This window comes from Equus przewalskii, chromosome 2 (genome assembly GCF_037783145.1).
Source record: "Equus przewalskii isolate Varuska chromosome 2, EquPr2, whole genome shotgun sequence".
Lineage (NCBI taxonomy): Eukaryota > Metazoa > Chordata > Mammalia > Perissodactyla > Equidae > Equus > Equus przewalskii.
This window is the reverse complement of record NC_091832.1, coordinates 13219143-13240344: the sequence shown is the minus strand read 5'-3', so window position 1 is coordinate 13240344 and position 21202 is coordinate 13219143. Positions and strand designations below refer to the sequence as shown.

Sequence of the window (21202 nt, the reverse complement as noted above, 5' to 3'; positions counted from 1 at the left end):
CTGTGGACCACCCAAGGCGCGGGGATTGGGGAGCTGCGAGCGGCTGCCCAGGAGGCTCAGCTGGGGTGGTTGGACTCAGTTAGGGGGAGCTGGGCCTCGGGGCGTGCACGGACGCGGGAGAGGCTCAGCGCCGCCGCCAGGGGCTTCCCAGCCAGGGCAGCGCCAGGGCGCGCCCTAGAGGACGGCGCGAGGAAGAGACGGGAGAGCGCGCCCCCGCGCACGCCCCTTCACTGGGGACAGTGCTCGAGGGTGACTGCCCCTTGTCGGGGGAGTATACCTGCACGAGGTCTCTCACCGGGTACCTCTCGTCAAACACTGCCTGCACCTTAGCTGTGAGGCAGCTCGAGACGGCGTGGGGAGTGGGTGGAAATGCGGTGCCTACTCTTCTGTCAAAATCCTGACCTGGCTGCTTTGTCAGCCATCTGATAGGCTTTGTCCTCTGTGATGTTCAATTCTTCTGCCTATTTGGTTCCTGAAGGTGAAATCCTATCTTCCAAATCACCACACCCATCCCAGAGGATGCCAGGTCAGCCTTTTTTCCTTCTTCTTCCGGGTAGTGGGGTCCTTATTTCTCTCCAGCTCCAGATTTAATGTTTGCCACTGAGAGGGCCTACCACTCCCACTTGACACACATCTCCCTGGCTCTCAGCAGGGCCCTGAAGTCCTGGAAGAGCCTGCTCCAACATCCCTCAGGAGCCCAATAAACACATTCTGAAGGAGTGAATTCATCCATTTATTCAACTTTCCCATGCGCAAGACCTTTGATGGAGTGTCATGGAGGTCCTTAAAGGAGGGAGTGCTGGGGCAGGGACATGCATAAGGCCTAGGAGCAGTTTTATTTATTTATTTATTTGCTGAGGAACATTCACCGTGAGCTAACATCTGTGCCAGTCTTCCTCTATGTTGTACGTGGGTCGCTGACGCAGCATGGCTGCTGGCGAGTGGTATAGGTCCATGCCCAGAAACCGGCCTGGGCTGCCAAAGCGGAGCATGCCAAACTTAACTACTACGCCACTGGGCCAGCCCACTAGGAGCAGTTTTAAAGTCTAAGCTTTAGTTTAGAGTTGGAGGACAGAAGTGGCCTTAACCTGTGCACAGTCTTGGGGGTGAGACAGCAGATGGGGAATCAGGCTGGAGGTGATGCACAAGTGATGAAGATGCTGTGGTGGCAGTGGTAGTAAAGATTTAATGTTGCATAGATGTAGGTTCTGAGCTAGGGAAGGTGGTGGCACTTTGTCACTTGAGACTCAATTGGAAGAAGGACAGAGCTCACACCTTGAGTATGGAGGGAGAGGGGGAAAAGACCAGCATGTGAAGAAGGGGGTACTCAGCTGTTGCTTCATTCTTGGGGCAGGTGACCAAGGAGGATGACTATCACTTCCTATCCATCCTTGGCACCTTGTTTGGGGAGGAGCATCACCACCCACCAAAGTTTTTAGTTTTGAGTCCAGGCAGAAGCCAGAGAAAAACAAGGAGAAAAAAAGGAGGAGCCAAAACCTGAAGCAAAGTCCATGGGGTGGGCAGCTGGAAGACCCCCTTCAAGGAGCTCTGGGCTGGCAGCTTGTGCTGGGCTTGTGGAAGATTCTCTCAGTAACTGGGGAAACAAGCCCAAGCACGTGTAGGGCTTGTGGGGCTGGGTCACCAGTGTCAACCCACCGCTCCCACTCCAACCGCACACTGGGGCGGTGCACGCTGGCTTTTTCTGAGCGAGTCAGCTCACGCCAAGAGTGGAGCGCAGACCCCAACCGGTCCAAAGAAGGTGTCTTTGCCCTGGGCAAGTCCAAGTGGGACCTGTTTAGGCACAGTCCTGCCAGCCTGGCCCGTGGCTGCCCCCTGGCGCCAACTCACTCCTCCCAAGGGCTCATGTCGGTGTCGATGGCCACGCAGTTGTATGCTGCATAGCGGAGCTTCTCCTCACACACCTTGGCGCTGTGGGTGCAAGGGCTTGGTCAGCGCCAGGTGCAGAGGTCCCTTCACCACTAGCAGGGGCGATGGCACTCAGTTTGTGCACTTCACTACTGGAAGTCCTCCTCCATTCTAGGATGCTACCCCTTCCCCCACTCCCCAGTCCTAGGCCCGAGCTTAGGAACCCACCTGGCATAGTGCGGTAGGAAGAGGGTGCTGGAGCAGGTGGAAGACTCAGGCAGCGCGTCTGTGGTCTCGTAGCTGGGGGCGTGGAGGGGCCACAGATCAGGAAGAATTGTAGGGGCACAGGGTAGGGGTCTGACAAATGAGTGTGTGTGTGTGGGGAGGGCAGAAGGCTGGCCACAGCCCCTTCGGACCTCCCCTCCACACCCACCCCAGCTTGTCCGGGTAGACGAAGATCCGTGCCGGCAGACGGCTGCGGCCCGTGACAAAGCGCAGGAAGCGGCTCCGGTCCTCTGGATGGAGAAGAAAATCAGTGTCCACACTGATGGGGGGGAGGTTCTGCAACTTCCACCCTGCCCCTTTATCCCACAAGAGGACTCCAAGCCCAGGCATTACTCTGCCCTCTTCCACTGACCATTGGTGAAGTTGTTCAGCGCCTCCCAGAAATACTGCACGCGTGTGTCAGATGGCTCGAAGTCCTCAAACCGGGCTGGTGGGGATAAGGCCAGAATTCACTCTTAGGTCCCAACCTACCCAGTCCATAAGCCCCATGCCTGCACTGCACTGCCCTGCTCCACACTCACTGAGCTTGCGCAGAGCGTCCACAGTGACCTCTGGATCCCCGCACACCTTCTTCTCCAACTCTTGCCAGGTCAGCAAGTCCAGCACAGCCTGCGGCACCACCTTCAGCAGACCTGCCTGCATAGCTGCCACCTGGGGAGGGGGGAAAACGCCTGGCTGGGGAAGAGGGCACAACTCCCACCTCAGCGTGTGGTGGGGACACTTGGCCTCCACTCATGGAGATAATGGGGGACACGGTCTTTGCTTGGCACTGGGGGTATCTGCACCCCACTGATCAGCATGAATATGGGGCAGAGGAATGGTGGGGGCCAGAGTTCTTGGGAGTGGGTACTGGTGGCCTATCAGGCTGGGCTCTGGTTACTAGGAGCTGTCTAAAGCTCTCCATTCTACTGGCTTCTGGGTAGTACCTGCTCCTTGCTCTCCTCTAGCCGTGCTTTCTGCACCAGTTGGATGAAACGGGAACGGTCCTCATATCCTACCACGATGCCTGCCCCCCCGGGGATCAGCTCCACCACCTGCTGGTCACTCAGTACAGTGGTGAATGTTAGCTCCTTCCCAAATTTGAACTCAAACGTCTCCTTGTCCATTCCTTCCATCACTTCCAGGAGCTTCACCTGGGGGTTGGAGAGAGGCGGGGAGGTCAACTTTTCATTGTGGAGACAGTCCTTGTTTTTCCTCAAGATGCTCACAGGGAGGTAGGAGAGATAGCCACACAAGGCAGTCCCCATGCAGGCGATGAGGGCAGTGAGGGGGTCAGTAACAGGGGCTGTGAAAGCATCAAGATAACACCTAAGCAGCCTTGGAGGCCAGAGAAGGCGGCTTGGAGGAAATGACCTCTAAGCTGAGACCCAGATGATGGCTGGGACTTGGCTGGGCCACAAGGAAGTCAGCAGAGAGAACATCTTGGAAAAAGGTACAAAAAGCAAAAGACCTGAGGAATCTGTTTGGCTGGAGCTTGAACGTGAACCAACTGGCCTTGGTTCACATCCTGTATGTACATACAGGAGCCATGCGAGGCCTTTCCAGTTTCCGCATTTTATCCTAAGCCCAGGGCAGAGTGGTTGAAGGGTTTAAATGAGGAGAGTGAGATAAATTACTCTGGCTGCTGGATCAGATGGGTAAGAATGGAGACAGGGACACCAGCTTTTGCAGTCAGTCAGAAAGGAAAGTGGCCTGAACCAGGGGGATAGTAGTTAGATGGGAGAAGTGGACAGATTCCAGAGGGAGATGTAATAGAATATGGGAGGTGAGGGAAAAAGGAGTGAAGACTCCCTGAGGGTCTTGGCATGGGGAGGGGTGGGTGGTGGTACCATTCTGAGACAGTGCGCCCTAGAGAGCAGTAGACTGGGAAGATGAAGGATGTCCTGAGCCTGAGGTGCCATCTTGGGGCAGATGTTCAGCAGGCAGATGTATACATGGCCCTAGGTCTGGAAGAGAGGCTGGGGCTGGAGGTAAGGATTTAGGGGTCACCAGAACAGAGGCACTAGTTGAAGCCATGGAAGTAGACGGCATTGGAGAAGGAGTGTGTGTGTGTGGTAAGAGAAGGTTCAGGACAGCCTTGGGAAGCAGCACCCTTCAGGGGCTGGGCAGAAGAAACAGTGGCTCCAGGCCCTACTCACTAGCACCGAGTCCACAGCTGGGAAGTCCTTACTCCAGCTCACTTCCTCACCAGAGAGCTGCTTCCAGACGAAACCAGGCAGAGCCAGGACCTGCGGGATAAAGACTCACTACTGTCTTCTCGCCCTGAGCTGCCCAGGTTTGGCTGGCCCATCTTCCTTCCAGGGGCCAGGGCTTATCTGATGGAGTGTAGGTTAGGTTACTCACCAGGAACTCCTTACCCCGAAGGGCAGCCCCCATCAGCTGTCCGATCCACTCATACTTGGCAAAGTCTCGGCAGGAGGGGTTGGGCACATACATGTCCCGGGCCTCACCGGTGCCATTGCCCTGCCCCCAAGACAGAGCTGTCAGCATGGCCTGGGATGGACCCTATTTTGTTACCCCAGACTCCCCAAAGACTTCCCTGAACACTTTCCACTGGGGGCCCTGAATGATCCCTCTAAGTGTACACTGGCTCCTACCTCCCTGTCCGCCCAGAGGCTGCCCTGGGCAATTCAGTCCCTCCTCTGCCCGCTCTCTAGGTCAGCCTGGTACCTGGGAGGTTTACAGAGACAGAATAGCAGAAACAACTTGGGAGGTAGGCATGGAGATTACCTGGTTGGCTGTGCGCACAAAGAAGGGCAGAGGCAGAGGGGTGTCGGCCGAGCTAGGGCACAGCTCTTCTGACATGTCTGCCAGGCTATCCCGGAAACCACCCCCTAAAATGACAGATGCCCTCAGCTGGGGCACTCAAGAGCCCCAGCCCCCATAATAGAGTAGTAAGCAGGTCCCCTATCTTGTTTAGCTGGTGACCCCAGAAGCCTCTACCACTCTAAATAGGGCAGAACCTTTGTTAAGCTCCCTCAGGGCCTCACCTTGGTCAATGATGCCTTCTGCAATGAATTTACACTCCCACCACTGGTCGTAGCGCATGGGCCACCTGTAAGTAGTGGGGGATCTCTGTTATCCTGCTGGGCCAGGGCTCAGACGATTCACCAGCCCAGACACCAGCCAGGAGTAGGGGCTACAGAGGGGTAATGGTGAGGGGTGCCAGAGGCAGTGTGTGAATGTAGATGTGTACACGTGTGCCCTGAGCAAGTCCCTCACCCTAATGCCATACCTGTAGTCCAGGGGCTTTTCATACTTGTCAGAGGGCTTGAGGCCTTCATAAACCTGGGGGCAGGGAAAAGGGAAGGGAGTTGTAGGAAAGGCTGTGTCAAGACCTGGCCCTACTCTTGCCCAAAGACCTTACTCAGGTCCCTCTTGGCCTAGCCCCCTAGGCCCCTTACTGACCCTCCCTTAGTCCAACCCCAGGTGGTCCAGACCTGGGTGAAGACTGCGTTCTTGCAGGCAGGGTCCCTTAAGGGGCAGGCGCGGTGTTCCATGGCAAGGCGCCGGTTGATGTACAGGCGTGGCATGAAGCTGGGCTTGCTGCTCTCTGAGTCTCGCAGGCACTGGGCCACCAGGCCCGGTCTCTGGCGCGACAGGAGCAGTAACTGCTTCACTTGCTGGTGAGGAGAAGTGGTCAGAGCAGAACCAGACGGCAGTCAGCTTCTGTCCAGGCGCTGGAAACTTTCTCTAAGCCTGGACTCAATCCACCACTCCAGTCCAAGCCTTAGTCCATCCCCATCCTTGCTTCTAGTCCCTCCCTTGGTCCAGCCACCAGGGGGAGCTTTCTAAAACAAAACATCTAACTTTGTCCTTACCTTATTTAAAACTTTTCCAGTGGTTACACTGACCTGGGACAAAGTCCCTGTTTCATAGCCTGGCCCAGAGCACCCTCTGCAAGCAGGGCCTGTTTCCTGCCCACCCCTTCCCAGCCTCACCCCCATGTTATACTCACATCTACCTGCACACTTCTCTCAAGTAATCTTGGGCTGCTAGTAACTCCCAATATGCACTTTTTATGCAAGCTGCCGTGTCCGTGCTGTCACCTCTCCTCCCCCAGCTCTTGTGTATCTCACACATTATCTGGGGAATAGCACCCCAAACACTAAATTTTGATTATTTATGTCTGGCTTTCTTCCTGTGTTCCCAGAGCCCAGCAAAGGTCCAGGCCTAGAGTAGGTTTTAAGAACTCTGCTGAAGAGTAAATGACTACATGAGCAGAAAGGGGGAGCCTACTGCCAAGAGCAGCAGTGGGTGGGCCTGGCTCACCTTAATCTCACTGAAGGTGCCCAGCGTGTGGTCCCAGGCAGGTACCAGGCGGTGCAAGACGCTGTCTAGGATCTTTATGAATCTGGGGTGGGTGGGTAAAGATAACTGCAGCTAAAGAGTTTGGCATGGATGTAAGACCCCCTCACTCCCGAACACACAAGGACAGGAGAGGGCAGGGCCCAGGGCCTGCTCTGACCCTTGAAGTGGAACAGCTTACAGTATAAGACCTTGGGGACTCCTCCACACAGACAGACAAGACTCAGGGTGGGGGAAAGGAAGGGCCTGGCAGGCCCAGGACCACAGCCACCTCTGCAGGAGAACAGCTCTGCGGTACAGCACTTCTGGGTCAGTGCCTTCCAGGCGTGGATATCGCACCAGACTGGTTGGCTGGAACAGGTCTGCATTCAACCCTAGTTCCCGCTGTCTAGATGACTTGATCTTGACCCCTCGAAGACGCACATCAATCCCGTCATCTTGGGGAAGAAGTCAGAGTGAGACCATTTGCTGCACCTCAGACTTGAGAATGGCTCCTCAGTGCTCGGCCTTTTGTCACCCTTAGCCCCGAGAAACTTGGGACATTTAGGATCCCCTTCTACTCAACTAATTCTGATTATTATATTCTTTGCTGGTTCCTCTGTTCACCATTATAATGTGGGGATTCCTGAGGGTCCCAACTCAGTTCCTCTTCATGGTGAGCCCAACCACTTCTACGGCTATAAGGCAGGCCTATACGCAGCACCTGCTATCCAGATCAGGGCCCAAAACCTGAAATCCTGGAGTCACTTCAGCTATCACCTTCACCCCAACTCCAAGCCCATCTCCTCCTCTCCACACCCACCGCCAGCTAGCCCCCACCCACCCACTGGAGCTCCCTTTCCCTCCTTAGAGCTGTAAGCCCCACCTCGGCACTCGACGATGCGGATCTCGATGATAGGGAGGTGGACAGTCATGTCCTCCAGGACACAGACATCCCCGATCAGGCTCCTGAGGAGATGGATGTGAGGCACTTTGGATACCCCTTGCCTTCAGGGATCGCTGGGGTCTAACCTAACTTTATATTTTCAAGCTGGGCCAGGCCCCATTGCTAGGATCATGCCCCACCTCCCAACACAGGTCAGCTCGCTCACTCGTCAATGCTCACGTCACTCAGTTTCTTCAGGTTGTCTCCTTCACCCCCGTAGACCACCACCCGCTTAGGCATAAAGTTGTCATCTGTGGTATCCACTGTGAGTAGCAGCTTCCTAGGGGGTCAGAGCACACACATGAGTCTCTGTACACTCACAGGCATGTGGCTCACCTGCCCTGTCCTACTCGGAGCCCACTCACTTGACAATGGTGCCCTTTTTCATGGTAAGCCGTACCCAGTGCTGGCACTGGGACCCATCGCTCTCCCAGTAGGTGTCTGCGTTGCTGTCTGTCAGGCAGGACACATTGAACTCCTCCTGGAGAGGGGCGAGGAAGTAGAGGCAGTGTTTACCCCTACTCCCTGCACTGGGGGTGTGCTTTGGGCCAGGGAGCACAAGAGAGAAAGCACAGTGGAACTGGGTTAAAAGCACAGCTGGTATGGGTGGAGGCGTTCAGGGGTTCCTATAGGACTTCCAAGATGGGGGGCTAAACTGAGCCTGGCTGTGGGGATTCAGGTTTGGCTCTGGCCTAGAGGTGAGGGTTCTGGATCTAGCAAGATGTGTGACTACATCTTGCTTAGGGTGAGAGGAGTCCCAGCACCCACCGTGTAGGAGGAAACGTCTATGCTCTCCACATACTGCTTCACGCTGCCCAGGTTCTCATCCTCCTTGCCCAGGTGGTCGTACAAGAAGTGGATCAGGTCCTCGTCACATTCATAGGTCCACGTCGGGGGCACATAGCTAAGTAACCCCAAGTCCCTAATTAGGTCGGGCCCAGACCTGGAGTTCCTTCCTCCCCATCCCATCCCTGCTCACTCACAGTAGCCTTTGTACAGCTTCCGTATATGCCTCGGCTGGCTGAGGCCTCGATCCGAGGCGATGCGAGTATGTCAGGTCCACCACCTGTTCCCATCTGCAAGCACAGAGTGGGGGTGGCATGGGGTGACATCCGCGGGGGCAGGACACCCCCCTCCAGGCCCTGGAGCCTTCTCCAGAGCTCTATCGCCTCCAAACTACACCCCCAAAAGTCCCACCCGAGCAGCCGTCAGGTCCGGCCCCTTCCGGCTCTTAACCCTGCCTTCGCTCCTTATCCCACTTTCCGGGCGTGCTAGACTAGTTTCCAACCCCTCCGGGGCCTGGCCGGTTGACAGCAAGCCCCGCCCCTCCAAGTGCAGGACCTGAGCACCGGCCGGTAGTCCACGCCGAACAGCTGCTGCTGCCGCTGGAGGTGGTCGGGAGTGTCGATGGGGACGAGGCGGGCCCCGCCCTCTGCTGGGCGGCACACGAGCAGCCAGCCTTCGTCCAGCCCGCAGTCGCCCAGGTGTTCGGCCAGCTGCTCCTGCCGGGACGCACCAGATGGGGACAGCCGTCAGGGAACTGCCCAGGGCCCGCCCTGCCCAGCCCAAGGCAAAGGGCACCGAATGCCATGCCAGCTCAATATGAGGGAGGGGAGGGGGATAGCCAGGGGCTTCCCTGGTCCCGAGGGTCTTTTGTGGGGCCCGCAGGACACGGCGCACCTTGGTCAGCTTCACCCAGAGCCCGTGGCCGTTGCACAGCTCCTCGCCCGTGGTGCGCACGCAGGCGCCGCGCCGGAGCTCGATGCTGTCCCGGGCGGCGCGGAGGGGCCCGGAGCCGGTACCGGCGGCCGCGCCCGCGGCGCCCACACGCAGCCCCAGGCCCTCCGCCTCCCACACCGGCAGCAGCACACGCGACGGTCCCGCTGGGTCCTTGTAAAGCTTGTAGAGCACCTCGCGCGGCACGAAAGCCAGCGCCGCTGGCAGCGGCCGCCCGGCGCGGAGGTTTCGCGCTGCCTCCGCCAGGAAGCGCACGCGGCCCAGCAGCTGCCGCGGAGACTCTAGCGCCACGCCCGGGCTGGCCATAGCGAAGCGGCGGAAGGAAGCCCAGGGGCGATCCAGACCCTGGAGCAGAGGCCGCGAAGGCAGACCGAGCTTCCCACCGCGCTCAGCCCCGCCTTTCGGCCCGCCTTCGCCGTAAGTTCCAGAATAAGAGCACCCCACATTCCAGCCGTATTGCTCCATGTACTCGGATATTCAACCATATTACCTAGCTCGTGCCTCCTACCCAGGCAACAAGATCTAAGTTCAGTACATAGTTTCTACCTGATCGATCTCCCCTCTCCATCCTCACTTCTACTACCATTTTATCCCCACTGCTACTACCCTCATTCAAGCCACCATCCTATCTTGCTTAGATCATTGTAACAGCCATTTTTCTGGTCCTCCGGCCTCCTCTTTTGCCTCCCCGCCCTCAATGAGCCCTACTACAACCAGAGGAATCTTTAAAAAATCTGCTAGACATCCTCTCTGGCTCCCCAGTCTAGGGGGAGTGTGAGTAAAATGTTTGGGAGAATAACCCCCTCCCCAGCCTTGTCACAGACAGGAGTCTTGAGTCATTCAGGCTTGATCTTGGTGGTTACTCCTAATCCCAGGACACTGGTGATCAATATCCAGTGTCTCCCTGAAATTCTAAACTAGATGAGAGGAAAGGCCGACGGCTGAGGTGGGAAGGGAGGAGACAAAAAAAGATGGACAGCAGCTGTTGGTGAAGTACAACCGTGGAAGAAAAGAAAACTTTGTCCCCACATCCCCTTCACTAAAGAAAAACCAAAACAGTTTTATTGAGATATAATTCATATACTGTACAATTCACCTCTTTAAGGTGTACAATTCAATAGATTTTGGTATATTTCATTATTAGTTTTTAAAAAATTGTGATAAAATATAAGTAAATTTTCCATTTTAACCATTTTTTAAAAATGTACAAATATCTTTCCAAAACTTTTTCATTCCCCCAACAGAAACTCTGTACCCAGTAAGCAATAACTCTTCACTGCCCCCTCTCCCTGGTAAACTCTGATCTACTTTCTGCCTCTATGAATCTGCTTATTATAAGTATTTCATATAAATGGAACCATACAGTATTTGTCCTTTTGTGTTTGTCTTATTTCACTCAGCAGAATGTTACAACAACTTGTAGCATATATCAGAACTTAATTTCTTTTCATGGCTGAATAATATTCTATTGTATACGCATACTACATTTTGTTTACCCACTCATCTCTTGATGGACGCTTGGGTGGAAACTTTGTTTTGATATAGTTTTCAACAATTGAATTTATCAAGAAAGATATCCTAAACGAGCCCATGAAATTTTGACAGTTGTCCATTTTTTCTCCCTAGGAAGTTGGGAACACAGTGCCTCTCCTCCCTTGTCTCCAAGCTTTTCGTATGCTATCACACTACTACAGGATAAAGTGAACAAGTGCACCTCACAGGGGCCTACATGACCTGGGCTCTGTAGACATCTCCAGCCTCTTTAATTCCACCAGATTGATCACTTGGTTCCCGTAATAGCCATTTGCTCTGTTGCATCTTCTCTTTGCAGATGCTGTTCCCTCCGCTTGGAACACCCCCACTGCTTTCCCCAATTAAGCTAGGAACCCTTGCTAGTTGCTTCTAGGTTTTTCTCCTTAAAACATTTACCACTGTGATTGCTGATTTCTGTTTTCCCCTCAGTCTCTAGCTCCTTAAGGGGAGGGGCTGACTTGCTCACCGCTGTAACCTCCATACCTACTATAGTGCCCGGTTCTTAGTAGTTAAGATAAATATTTAATGATTTCAGTTCCCTGTACAGCTTGGTTCCATAATCCAGTGGATACCTGGAAAGTGGGAGTGAAAGTGAGACTTGGGCTGAACCTTCAGGGATTCCCAGGCCATCAGAGGAGAGCAAATTCCTCATGCTACGATAAGGTGTAGTTACGGCGAAGTTCTTTTTTGGGGTATTTGTTGCCGCGTCGCTACAGCGCACTTTACGGTGAAGAGAGGTGGGGTCCTACTGGCAGCAACCAGGGCAGCCCGGGAACTGTCACTAGGGTCTAATCATGTGACTTTCAACATGGCGACGGCCTTGACTCACTCCAGGAAGGGGCGGAGCCTGGGCAAGGGGCAGGCTCAGATTCAGATTACAGTGGGGACCGTTCTCGCAGTTACAGACTGCTTATCATGGAGGCGAACGGGTTGGGGTGAGTTCTCTGCACCACGCGGTATGGCCAGCGGGGTTTCTGACTTGTGTCTTCCAACTCAGGAATCTGTCCCTATATCCCCGTCCCCCCGCCTAGAGAGCTCCCAACCCGAACCCCAGTCGTTGGAATCCCGAATTCTCCAACCATGGATTCCTGAGGGACTGCCTCGCTGGACTGCATCCCCCCGTCGTTTACGGGATGCCCCCTAGACTTTCTAATCCTCACCTAGGAGCCCTATTTCGGGACTGTCAACTCTGATTCCTCTTTGGCTATCCTCCAGCCTGGGGATCTCCCAGCCCGGGAACCAGTCTACTGGTAACCCTGTACCTGAGATTTCCTGGTCCAAAGACCTCCAAACTATCCTTACTGGGCTTTCGTCTCCCCTCCCCTCAGCCCCCTCCAGTGGCTTTGAGCTTGGGGAGGCTGGGACTAGGTAGGGTAGAGGCCTCAGTGTGGCCCCTTCTAGTCTCGTGCACCACCTGATAGGCAGAGAGGAGGCAGAATGGGCGGGAAGCCACGGCTTGAGAGCTGGCCTGGAGAAGGCAGATAGTGGTCCCGGATCCGCCTTAAGAACCTGCACCTTCCCCAACCCCCAGCCTAGCTTACTGACACCCACCCCCACCCCCTCCTGATCTCCAGACCCCAGGGTTTTCCGGAGCTGAAGAATGACACATTCCTCCGAGCAGCCTGGGGAGAAGACACAGACTATACTCCCGTTTGGTGCATGCGGCAGGCAGGCCGCTACTTGCCAGGTCAGGATCAGGGCCTGGGGGATTAGGTAAAATTCTGGAGGGTGAAAAGTTTTTGAGGGGTAGGGGAAAGCTCTAGAAGCTCCTCAAGGCTGAGCCCTGCCTTTCCTCTTCTGTCTGTAGAGTTTAGGGAAACTCGGGCTGCCCAGGACTTTTTCAGCACCTGTCGCTCCCCAGAGGCCTGCTGTGAACTGACTCTGCAGGTGAGAGATCCACAAAAGAGGGAGGGATTTATGCCCTCAGCTTGCCACTTACTAACCTGTCTTCTATTCCCTGCAGCCGTTACATCGCTTCCCTCTGGATGCTGCCATCATCTTCTCCGATATTCTTGTTGTACCCCAGGTACCCAAACCTTTTTCTGGACTGGGTAAAAAAGGGAAGAGACAGTCAAGACTCAAGATAAGCACTTATCTTCACTGGACAGAAGGAAAAACAGGCTGGAAGAGATGGAGTTTGGCTGAGTTTTACTCTCCTTTTCCTCCTTCCTACTGTGGGCTGAACAGACCCTGTCCTCCTGGAGTTCAGGTTGGAAATCCAGATGTTTTCTCCCCCTCCAGGCACTGGGCATGGAGGTGACCATGGTGCCTGGCAAAGGGCCCAGCTTCCCAGAGCCATTGAGAGAAGAGTGCGACTTAGAGCGCCTCAAGCATCCAGCAACAGTGGCCTCTGAGCTGGGCTATGTGTTCCAGGCCATCACCCTCACTCGACAACGGCTGGCTGGGCGTGTGCCACTGATCGGCTTTGCTGGTGCCCCGGTAATGGAACAGGGCAGGGACTTGGGCATGGAGAAATCACTCTGGCTGGTCTGGTATAGACAAAGGAAGAAAGTGTCAGTCTGGCTTTTACACTTGTGACATTCTCTTTGTATCCTTTGCAGTGGACTCTAATGACATACATGGTTGAGGGTGGCAGCTCAAGCACCATGGCTCAGGCCAAGCGCTGGCTTTACCAGAGACCACAGGCCAGTCACCGGCTGCTTCGCATCCTCACTGATGCTCTGGTCCCATATCTGGTGGGACAAGTGGCTGCTGGTGCCCAGGTGAGTCCTGAGGGAGAGACAAGTAGGCTGGGGTTTAATCTGTAAGGGCCAGAAGCAACAGAGTTCCCTACACCTGAGAAAGTAGCTGTCTTAATGTCAGGCACAAAAGAAGTTTGGCCTGAAGTGATCTGGTTGGAGCAGCTAAGCCCACCCTCGTACTGGCAGGGGGGCTTAATGCTCAATGTATTCAAAGACCAAAGCTGGCACTGGGATCTGGAGAATGCAAAAGTTTTTGACTGGAATTGGGTTTAGAGGCTTAGGCAGTATCAGGGGTTGAAGTCATGTGGGGAAAATTGAGGCACGTTCTCTGTGTGGGGCCTGAGATACTTCCTTTCTGTGTGTTATGTATTTCTCTGCACTACCCCCTAACCGTAGGCACTGCAGCTCTTTGAGTCTCACGCAGGGCATCTTGGCCCACAGCTCTTCAGTAAGTTTGCACTGCCTTACATCCGTGATGTGGCAAAGCAAGTGAAGGCCCAGCTGCAAGAGGCAGGCCTGGCACCAGTGCCCATGGTAAGGATGGGGATGGAGTGAGTGAAAGTGGGCCTGTGGAACTTGCAGGATAAGTCCTGCATGGAGTGAAGTGACCATAGGAGGGCAGCAGAGGTGCAGTTGATAGCTTAGTGGCCAATAACAAGGCCCTCTGTAGCCTCAGAGTTCTGCCCTTTCCCCTAGATCATCTTTGCAAAGGATGGACATTTTGCCCTGGAGGAGCTGGCCAAGGCTGGCTATGAGGTGGTTGGGCTTGACTGGACAGTGGCTCCAAAGAAAGCCCGGTAAGTAATGGAGGGTGAGGTGGAAGGGGTACAGCTGCCATATGTACAGTCATCAGAATGTGGCACTAACTCTGCTTCCAGGGAGCGTGTGGGGAAGACGGTGACCTTGCAGGGCAACCTGGACCCCTGTGCCCTTTATGCATCTGAGGTAACAACCAGGGTTCCTGTGTCCTAGGTGTGTCTGAGCTTGTGCACTCCCATGGCTGTGGATATGGTTGCGTGTATTATTATGTGTATGTTTTATTATGTCTGTTTGTCCCTTCCCTCTACTCCATGCACATTATGTGAGCTCTAGGAAGGCAGGAATTTCTTTTTATTGTTGTTGTTCATTTGTGTTTTCTTAGTGCCTGGCTCATACTAGGCATTCAATAAATTTGTTTGAATTAATGACTGAATGAACAACACTGAGTAGAAGCATGCCTGCATGTACCTGTGCCACTATTATGTGTAGAGAGCACAGAGACTTGCTGGCACCGCCTGTAGCCAGTGCCCTGTTGGTCCCCCAGGAGGAAATTGGGAGGCTGGTGAAGCAGATGCTGGATGACTTTGGACCACAGCGCTACATTGCCAACCTGGGCCATGGACTTTACCCTGACATGGACCCCAAACATGTGGGTGCCTTTGTGGATGCTGTTCACAAACACTCACGTCTGCTTCGACAGAAATGAGCATACACCTTTTCCCTCAAGTACCACTAACACAGATGTTTGGTTGTTTCAGGAGAATAAAAGTTCCAGAGATGGAATCTGGTATGTGGTTTTGTTTGTGAAAGATCTGTGCCCTTATCTTCAGTTCCTTCATAGCCTCTATTCCTTCCTTGGGGCCTCTTTCTGCATCCTTCCCACAAGTCACTGGAGCTCAGCTATCAGTGAATATGCACTGTAGGATTTAATGTCAGGGTCCTCACCACCTCCTTGCTCTCAGATTTCTAAGCCCCAGAGCTACCTGGGGTTGGGTAGAGCTTCCTAGCAGCTGGAGCTGTGACATTTGCAGAGGTTTCCATAGCATACGAGGCCAAAGTGACAGCGCTTTGTGTCTGGGGAGGGAGGGGGAGGGAGGGGAGGATAGATTAGAGAGGGGCACAGAAATGGCTGGAATACTTCAGAGGCTTATTGAAGAAAATGGAGTCTAGGTGCACAGGGAGAAGTTGAGAGGCCTTCAGCTGTGATGCCAAAAGATGGGGAGGATATAAAAACTCAGAGCTAGGTTGCTTAGGATTAGAGCCTTAGACTGGCCTCACCCTTAGACTGGCTTCACCAAGACGCGAAGGCCTCTGAAGCCCAAAGGCCCTATATACTCAGGGTTGCTCTGCATTCTTTTCTGAGCATACCCTCCAGTTTTTTCAGGATCTTGGTGTTTCTGCCCCTCATGGTGGTACCTACTTCCTGGGACAAGGCTTTGAGGTGCCTGTGAACTCTGGAGAGGGGTCTGGTGTGGCAGGAAATCCCTCATTTGTCATTTCACATCTCCTTAGACCACTGGGAATCCACTATGCTACAGGCCCAACCAGCTCCCTGTCCCAGCCAGGGCAATGCAGAAGAGAGAGAAGGGCCCCATTTATTGAGAGAACACAATTTCTGATTTTAGAAAAACGATCTTTTCTGTGATCCATGATTTATTCATAGAAAAGCACTGTGAGTTCACATACTTGCTAAAAAATGGCAATCGTGATCCAGAAATGGAAGTGGCTTCTTCTTCTTTTTTTTTTTTTTTACCAACCTATTGGGCTGAGAGGTTGTCGGGGCCCGTGGCTGGACAGTAAGACTTCAGTAGCCACAAACAGCAAATACAACGTATTGGTTAGTATGGAACAACAACAAAAAAAGTGACACAAACAGTTTGTCAAAGAAAGGAAAATAAAATAGAGAGGTCCTTAGTTCACACTCTAGTTAACCACCCCTTCCCTATCACACCCCACCCCCTACTCAGGAACTAAAACATGAAACAGTAAACACCAAGACACTGGCATCCAAATGACTCTTCTGAATGCCCTTGCTACCTCCTATAACAATTCCAGGCTGAGCATAGGGGTCAGGAGGGTAGCAGGAACATGATATACTGTGGAGGTCAGCCAGGGCTAAGACAGGTTGCCCACTAGGTCTAGAACCTAGTCAGAAAGGGAAAGGCCAAATGCATTCCAGCCCCAGCCTCCAAATCAGTGACCAATGGGACTGTGACAAAAGCAGGCAGAGGAAGCTTGAGGTAGAAAGGCAGGAGAAGAAAGCGAGTACAGGGCGATAAGAGAACTGTGAAGCTGAAGGAGCCACTCTTAGGGTAGAGGGAGACTAGTGCTTAGAAGCTTGTCTGGTGAGAGAATGGTAAATAGAGGAGGCACAGAGATGGGGAACATATTTAGCTGGTGAGAGAGACTGAGAGGAATGGGGAAGAGAGATCTGGCAGAAAGAGAAGGAGCACATTCGTGCAGATCCTCAAACGGGAATTCACAGATACACCTACATGTTGAAATATACACACTTGCACATATAAAGACAGATCAGCGGAGAACAAGCATACACACAGATACAAACATGTTTATACACATGCACTCGTGTGTGCTCAGATACACACAAACTAGACATGCATCGACAAACATGAACACACACACACACACAGAGATATGTATTCTTTTATGTTCACAAATGTGTATACCCTCACAGAGAAACCCACAGTCCAGCACACAGACTTGTGTTCACACAGACACAGACCTGACATGGATACACATAAATATATATGTGCACATCCAGGCAGGCACAGATATATCTAAGCATACAGACATATGTACTTAGCCATTCAGATATATACACACACATACATAATTAGAGATGAAACCAGACACTCTCTAACACAAAGGTGCCCAGAGTAGATGAATATTATGAGCTCAGTGGCCTCCCAGACCTTCACTTTCTCCCTGCACTTGCTTCTCAGGAGCTCAGGAGGCTCCTAAACAGGCTGCATGAGACAGGAGCAAGAGCTTCAGTGTCCTCCTGGCTTTGTGAGGCACAAGTCCAGACCTGGCCCTGCCCCTCACTCACCACTGGGCTACAGATGCCCTGTCTGCAGGCTGGGGTTTCTGCATAGACTAGACTTGGGATTTATTCTAACTGGCCATTTTTCTCCCTGCCACCCCCACTCTTCCACTGCCAATGGCATATATTCTGCAAGGGAAACCTGAGAAATGGTTGGGAGTCTCCTCAGAAAACAAGCCTATCTTCCCACCCACAGCTACATCAAGTACCCATCAAATTAGAACCAGAATTATAAATAGTTACAATTTTACAATGTAATTGTCAACACATATACTATAGTATTTACAGTACCATAAATGCTTCTGTTTCTCTGGTTAAGCAATCCCTGAGACGGAACAGTGTTCTGTGTTTGCCAAGGGAGAGAGGGCCAATGCCCAGGACACGCAGAATACAGGGGCATGAGGTGGCACGTTGTGGGGTTTCTGATCAATTTGCAGGGCCCAGCTCCTCCAGGAACAGTGGGCTGTTGTGAGAACTTGTCAAGGCAGGCATATTGGCTAGAGGTGGACATTCCCCATGCTTAGCCCTGTGGTCCTTTGGCTTCAGCCACAGGTGCTCAGAGTCCTCTCAGGGTGGACAAATGTTTCGGTGTCCTTGGCCTGACCTGACGGCACCTGGGAGCCCAGGCTGCCCTGGCAGTGAACTGTCTGCTTCCTCAGCCAAAGCGCTCTCGCACCAGCAGCATCAGCTTCTTCTTGCCTTTGTAGATTTGTTTGAGGTTGTCGATGAATTGGGCAAACTGCAGGTGGCCATCCTGGGGTAGCAGGAAGGTCTCCCGAGCCTTGCTCAGAAACTCAATGAACTCTCCATAGTGGCGAGGGCTGATGTGTGTCAGGCGTGAGTGTGTAGTGTTGATATAGGCATTGATGGTGGCATCCAGCAGCTGGCGCAGTGGAGCTTTGTCAGTGGACATGAGCTTTCCAGAGCTGCGGCGGCCTGGGATGCCAGCCAGGCCAGGTGCAGTCACTGTGCAGCGCCGCAGGATGTCCGAAAGCACTGTGGCACAGTGCACGCTCTTCACCACCAGGGGAATGAGGGCTGCCAGCTCATTCTTGCCCAGAGAGTGGCTGAGGGCACACGCCCAGAGCACATCATTGATGGCTGGGTGGGTATCCTGGTTGTAGGCCAAATTGAGATGGCTCATGGCCAGTGAGGCCAGCTTGAAGGCACGTAGCGGGTAGCCACGGAGCTCCATGTAGCGGGCGATGGTGAATAGCTGTGAATGGGTCATGCCACCAGCAGCAGCATCAATGGCGATCTGGTAGGCTGCCTCGAAGGCGATATGGTCTTTCTCACAGAGTGTAAGAGCTGACAGGGCACAGCTCTGTGGATCCTTCATAGCACACTGCAGGGCCAGTGTGCGAGCACAGCTAGCCAGCTCCTCCCGCTGTGGATAGTCAAGACTGAGGCGCAGGATAGTGGTGTGGGATACGGCTGTGGCAGCCACAATGCTTGTAGCCTCGGTGGGGGTGAAGAGTGTGTACCAGCTCTGCAAGATGCTCACCAGGGCCCGCACACCTGTCAGGGAGAGCCTCAGCTCAGCCGTGGCCATCTGGGTCCTCATCCAGGTCTGCCCAGATTACTATTTGGGGTCAGAACTTGGCCTGCAGAGATGAGTTCTCCCTCCTCCTCATCAGCCTTGAGATGATCTGAGGCAAACCAGGGCAAGGGGAGCATCCCGGATGGCCAAAGCCCATGTGGGGTTTCTTCCCATCCCTTCCATCCCCAGGTCAGAGGGTTGAAGGTCTCTGCAGGTGCTCTTAGCCCCTCACAAGGATGGAGCAGCAGAGCCTGTGGTTTGCCTGCCCCAAGGCAGGGTCGCAGATCTGCCTGGGGGTTCTAGCAGAAGTGGGGCCTTTCAGGGTAGAGTCTTGTGCTGGGGCTTTGGGCTCTAGATGGGGTCCTGAGCCTCCAAGTTGTGTGGGGTTTCTCAGAAGCATGGATAGGGACGGGGACCTAACCACTGGGCCAACTACTTCCCAAGGGTACACTTGAGTACTGGTGGCTGAAAATTCATTCCCTCAGACAGGTCTCTGATCAGAGGGTCAAAGTGCTGCTGACATCAGGGTGTGGTCCAAGCAGTGAGGGGAGAGCTTGGGCTGGCTGAACAGAGGTCTTCTTCTCCTACCAGCAGCCCCATCCTTTCCTAGGCCATCAGTAATAGGAAGATGAGAGCTCTAAGGATTCATTGTCCTGTCCCAAGAGTAGGGCCTAGGAACTGTTTTCCCCTGGGGGTAGAGGGAGGTGGAAGACTCACCCACTTCTGTAGCACATGTCACCAACCACCGCACCATCTCCCGGCGCCTCCAGTTAAGGGTTGATAAAGTCATCCTCATCACCTGGGCAAAAAAAGGGCAATACCAGCAGGCTAAGCATAACTGTTATAACCTCCCCCTCTCCTCTTCCACTTGCTATTAATTTATGCAACAAGTATTTATTGGTGCTTTAAACAGCCATCTTTCCCCTGATAAGTACAGATAAGTTTAATTTCTGCCCCACCCCTCCCACTAATCAGATAGAAGGCTTTTCTGATGACTTGTAATGAATAAAGTCCTTATTACTACACCTTGCTTGACTTGGAGGAATAGGAGTGGGGTGGGGAGAAGATGGGGACCCTATGGAGCCTAAAGTTATAATGCTTATCTTCAAAACAGAGCCTAATTTATAGAGTTCTTACCTTGTGTTTAGCCTAGAGATTGTGTTCTGAGGACACAGAAAGAACTAGACTTGGCCCATGCCCATTCCCCCCGGGATCTGATCTTCTACCAGTTGTCACTAGGCCAGAAGCCTAAAGTGGGGATGGCTCATTCCTCCATACCTGTAACCCCAGCTCTAGTGCCACGTTGAGCAGGGTGCTGTCAGTAGTACTGTCTGTGGGAGTAGCAATCTTGAATGCATCTTGGGCCAGTTTGAAGATGAGGGAGGAAGAATGGATGTGCTTCTGTATTGCTTCCAGGATTGTTCGGAGCCTCAGAGTATCCCCTACAGGTGCCGAGAAAAGGGGTAGGGACAGGATCTTCTTTAAAGGTTCCCTGAACAGTCAGCTGATGACAACAGGTACCGGTTGAACTGGCTATCAATGCTGTGAATGCTTCTGAATGCTACCATCCCCTCTTGGTGGTCAAGCTCTGTCTCCACTGAACCCACTAGAGGCTCTTTCCTTCTCCTGGCACCCACATGAATTCACTTCTCTCCACCTTTTCATCTGCCTCTGCTCCTCTCATCCTCTTTTCCTTCAGGCTCCTCAGATGCAAGAAATAATTTTCTTGAACACCTGAATTTTGAGAGCTTTATTCAGGAGACAGGAAGCCAAAAAAGTATGCCAGTCCCACAGTTTACCTCTCACTACATCTCCTTGGAGCAAAAAGGAGCTGGACCACCATGTCCTATTTAGCAGGCAATGATTCTATCCAAAGTTACCAGTGCACAGAGTTAAGGAATACATTTGCAGGAAGGCCATGTAGACCATATGAAGTGAAGGTCACTGTACAAACGTAGTATAGTGTGTGAAAGATTGGTATATCTTAGGAAGGGGTAAAATGTGAAATAAAGATAGAACAAAAAGTAGGTCTTATGTTTTACAAAGAGGTGTAGTGGTTAAGAGTATATAGGATTTGGAGTAAAATACGTTGGGAACTGAACCTAGTTCAGCCATTTACCAGCTCAGTTACTTCATCTGTAAAATGGATATAATAACCTTTTAGGGTTGCTGTGAGAATTATAAACAACTTGTGTATACTTAATATTCTCTGATTTTACTTTTATTAAAAAAAAGATAAGTAGCAGTGCGTGTATAGTATATGTGCCTGCACATATACGAACAGAAAATCTCCAGGGATATTTATAACAATGTTTTAGCAGTAGTTATCTTTGGGTGTCAGGATTATGGGAGAAATTACCCTTTTTCTTCTATTGCCTTTAAAAACAATTTTTAAAATTAATAGCCTTTATGTTTTCAAAGCAGTTTTACGTTTACAAAAAGTTGAGCAGACAGAACAGAGAGTTCCCATATTCCTGCTTTCC

The 21202-nt window shown here is 52.7% G+C and overlaps 3 protein-coding genes across 6 annotated transcripts in view; 1 reads left to right on the top strand and 2 right to left on the bottom strand.

Annotated features, from left to right (window-relative positions):
- Positions 1-720: 720 nt before the first annotated feature.
- HECTD3 (HECT domain E3 ubiquitin protein ligase 3) lies at positions 721-10016 on the bottom strand. 2 transcript variants are annotated; one of them, XM_008516021.2, is made up of 21 exons: positions 9065-10016; positions 8726-8886; positions 8368-8460; positions 8153-8288; positions 7750-7865; positions 7551-7664; positions 7325-7407; positions 6731-6896; positions 6424-6505; positions 5592-5774; positions 5387-5439; positions 5142-5206; positions 4882-4985; positions 4495-4614; positions 4290-4379; positions 3078-3284; positions 2673-2802; positions 2504-2578; positions 2300-2381; positions 2095-2166; positions 721-1929 (listed from the first exon to the last, which is right to left on the bottom strand). In XM_008516021.2, exons 1-21 carry the CDS (start codon positions 9584-9586, stop codon positions 1845-1847), a joined length of 2739 nt encoding a protein of 912 aa, XP_008514243.2. In that variant the 5' UTR covers positions 9587-10016; the 3' UTR covers positions 721-1844. The 2 variants fall into 2 exon arrangements, with proteins under 2 accessions (XP_008514243.2, XP_070465906.1); XM_070609805.1 differs by having other exon boundaries at positions 721-1594; positions 9065-9601.
- Positions 9127-14898, top strand: UROD (uroporphyrinogen decarboxylase). 2 transcript variants are annotated; one of them, XM_070609806.1, is made up of 11 exons: positions 9127-9538; positions 11190-11589; positions 12229-12341; positions 12462-12541; positions 12618-12680; positions 12896-13093; positions 13216-13377; positions 13753-13890; positions 14053-14153; positions 14235-14301; positions 14660-14898. In XM_070609806.1, the coding sequence occupies exons 2-11, from the start codon at positions 11570-11572 to the stop codon at positions 14819-14821; spliced, it is 1104 nt and encodes a 367-aa protein (XP_070465907.1). In that variant the 5' UTR covers positions 9127-9538; positions 11190-11569; the 3' UTR covers positions 14822-14898. The 2 variants fall into 2 exon arrangements, with proteins under 2 accessions (XP_070465907.1, XP_070465908.1); XM_070609807.1 differs by lacking the exons at positions 9127-9538; positions 13753-13890.
- Positions 14899-15727: 829 nt separating this feature from the next.
- ZSWIM5 (zinc finger SWIM-type containing 5) overlaps positions 15728-21202 on the bottom strand; it is a 231662-nt gene continuing 226187 nt past the window's right edge. For both annotated transcript variants that reach the window (XM_070609803.1, XM_070609804.1), the window contains 3 exons: positions 19998-20161; positions 19437-19518; positions 15728-18697 (listed from right to left, as the gene is read on the bottom strand). In XM_070609803.1, the coding sequence (XP_070465904.1) occupies positions 17835-18697; positions 19437-19518; positions 19998-20161 (1109 nt within the window). In that variant the 3' untranslated portion in view covers positions 15728-17834. The remainder of the gene's footprint in view (positions 18698-19436; positions 19519-19997; positions 20162-21202) is intronic.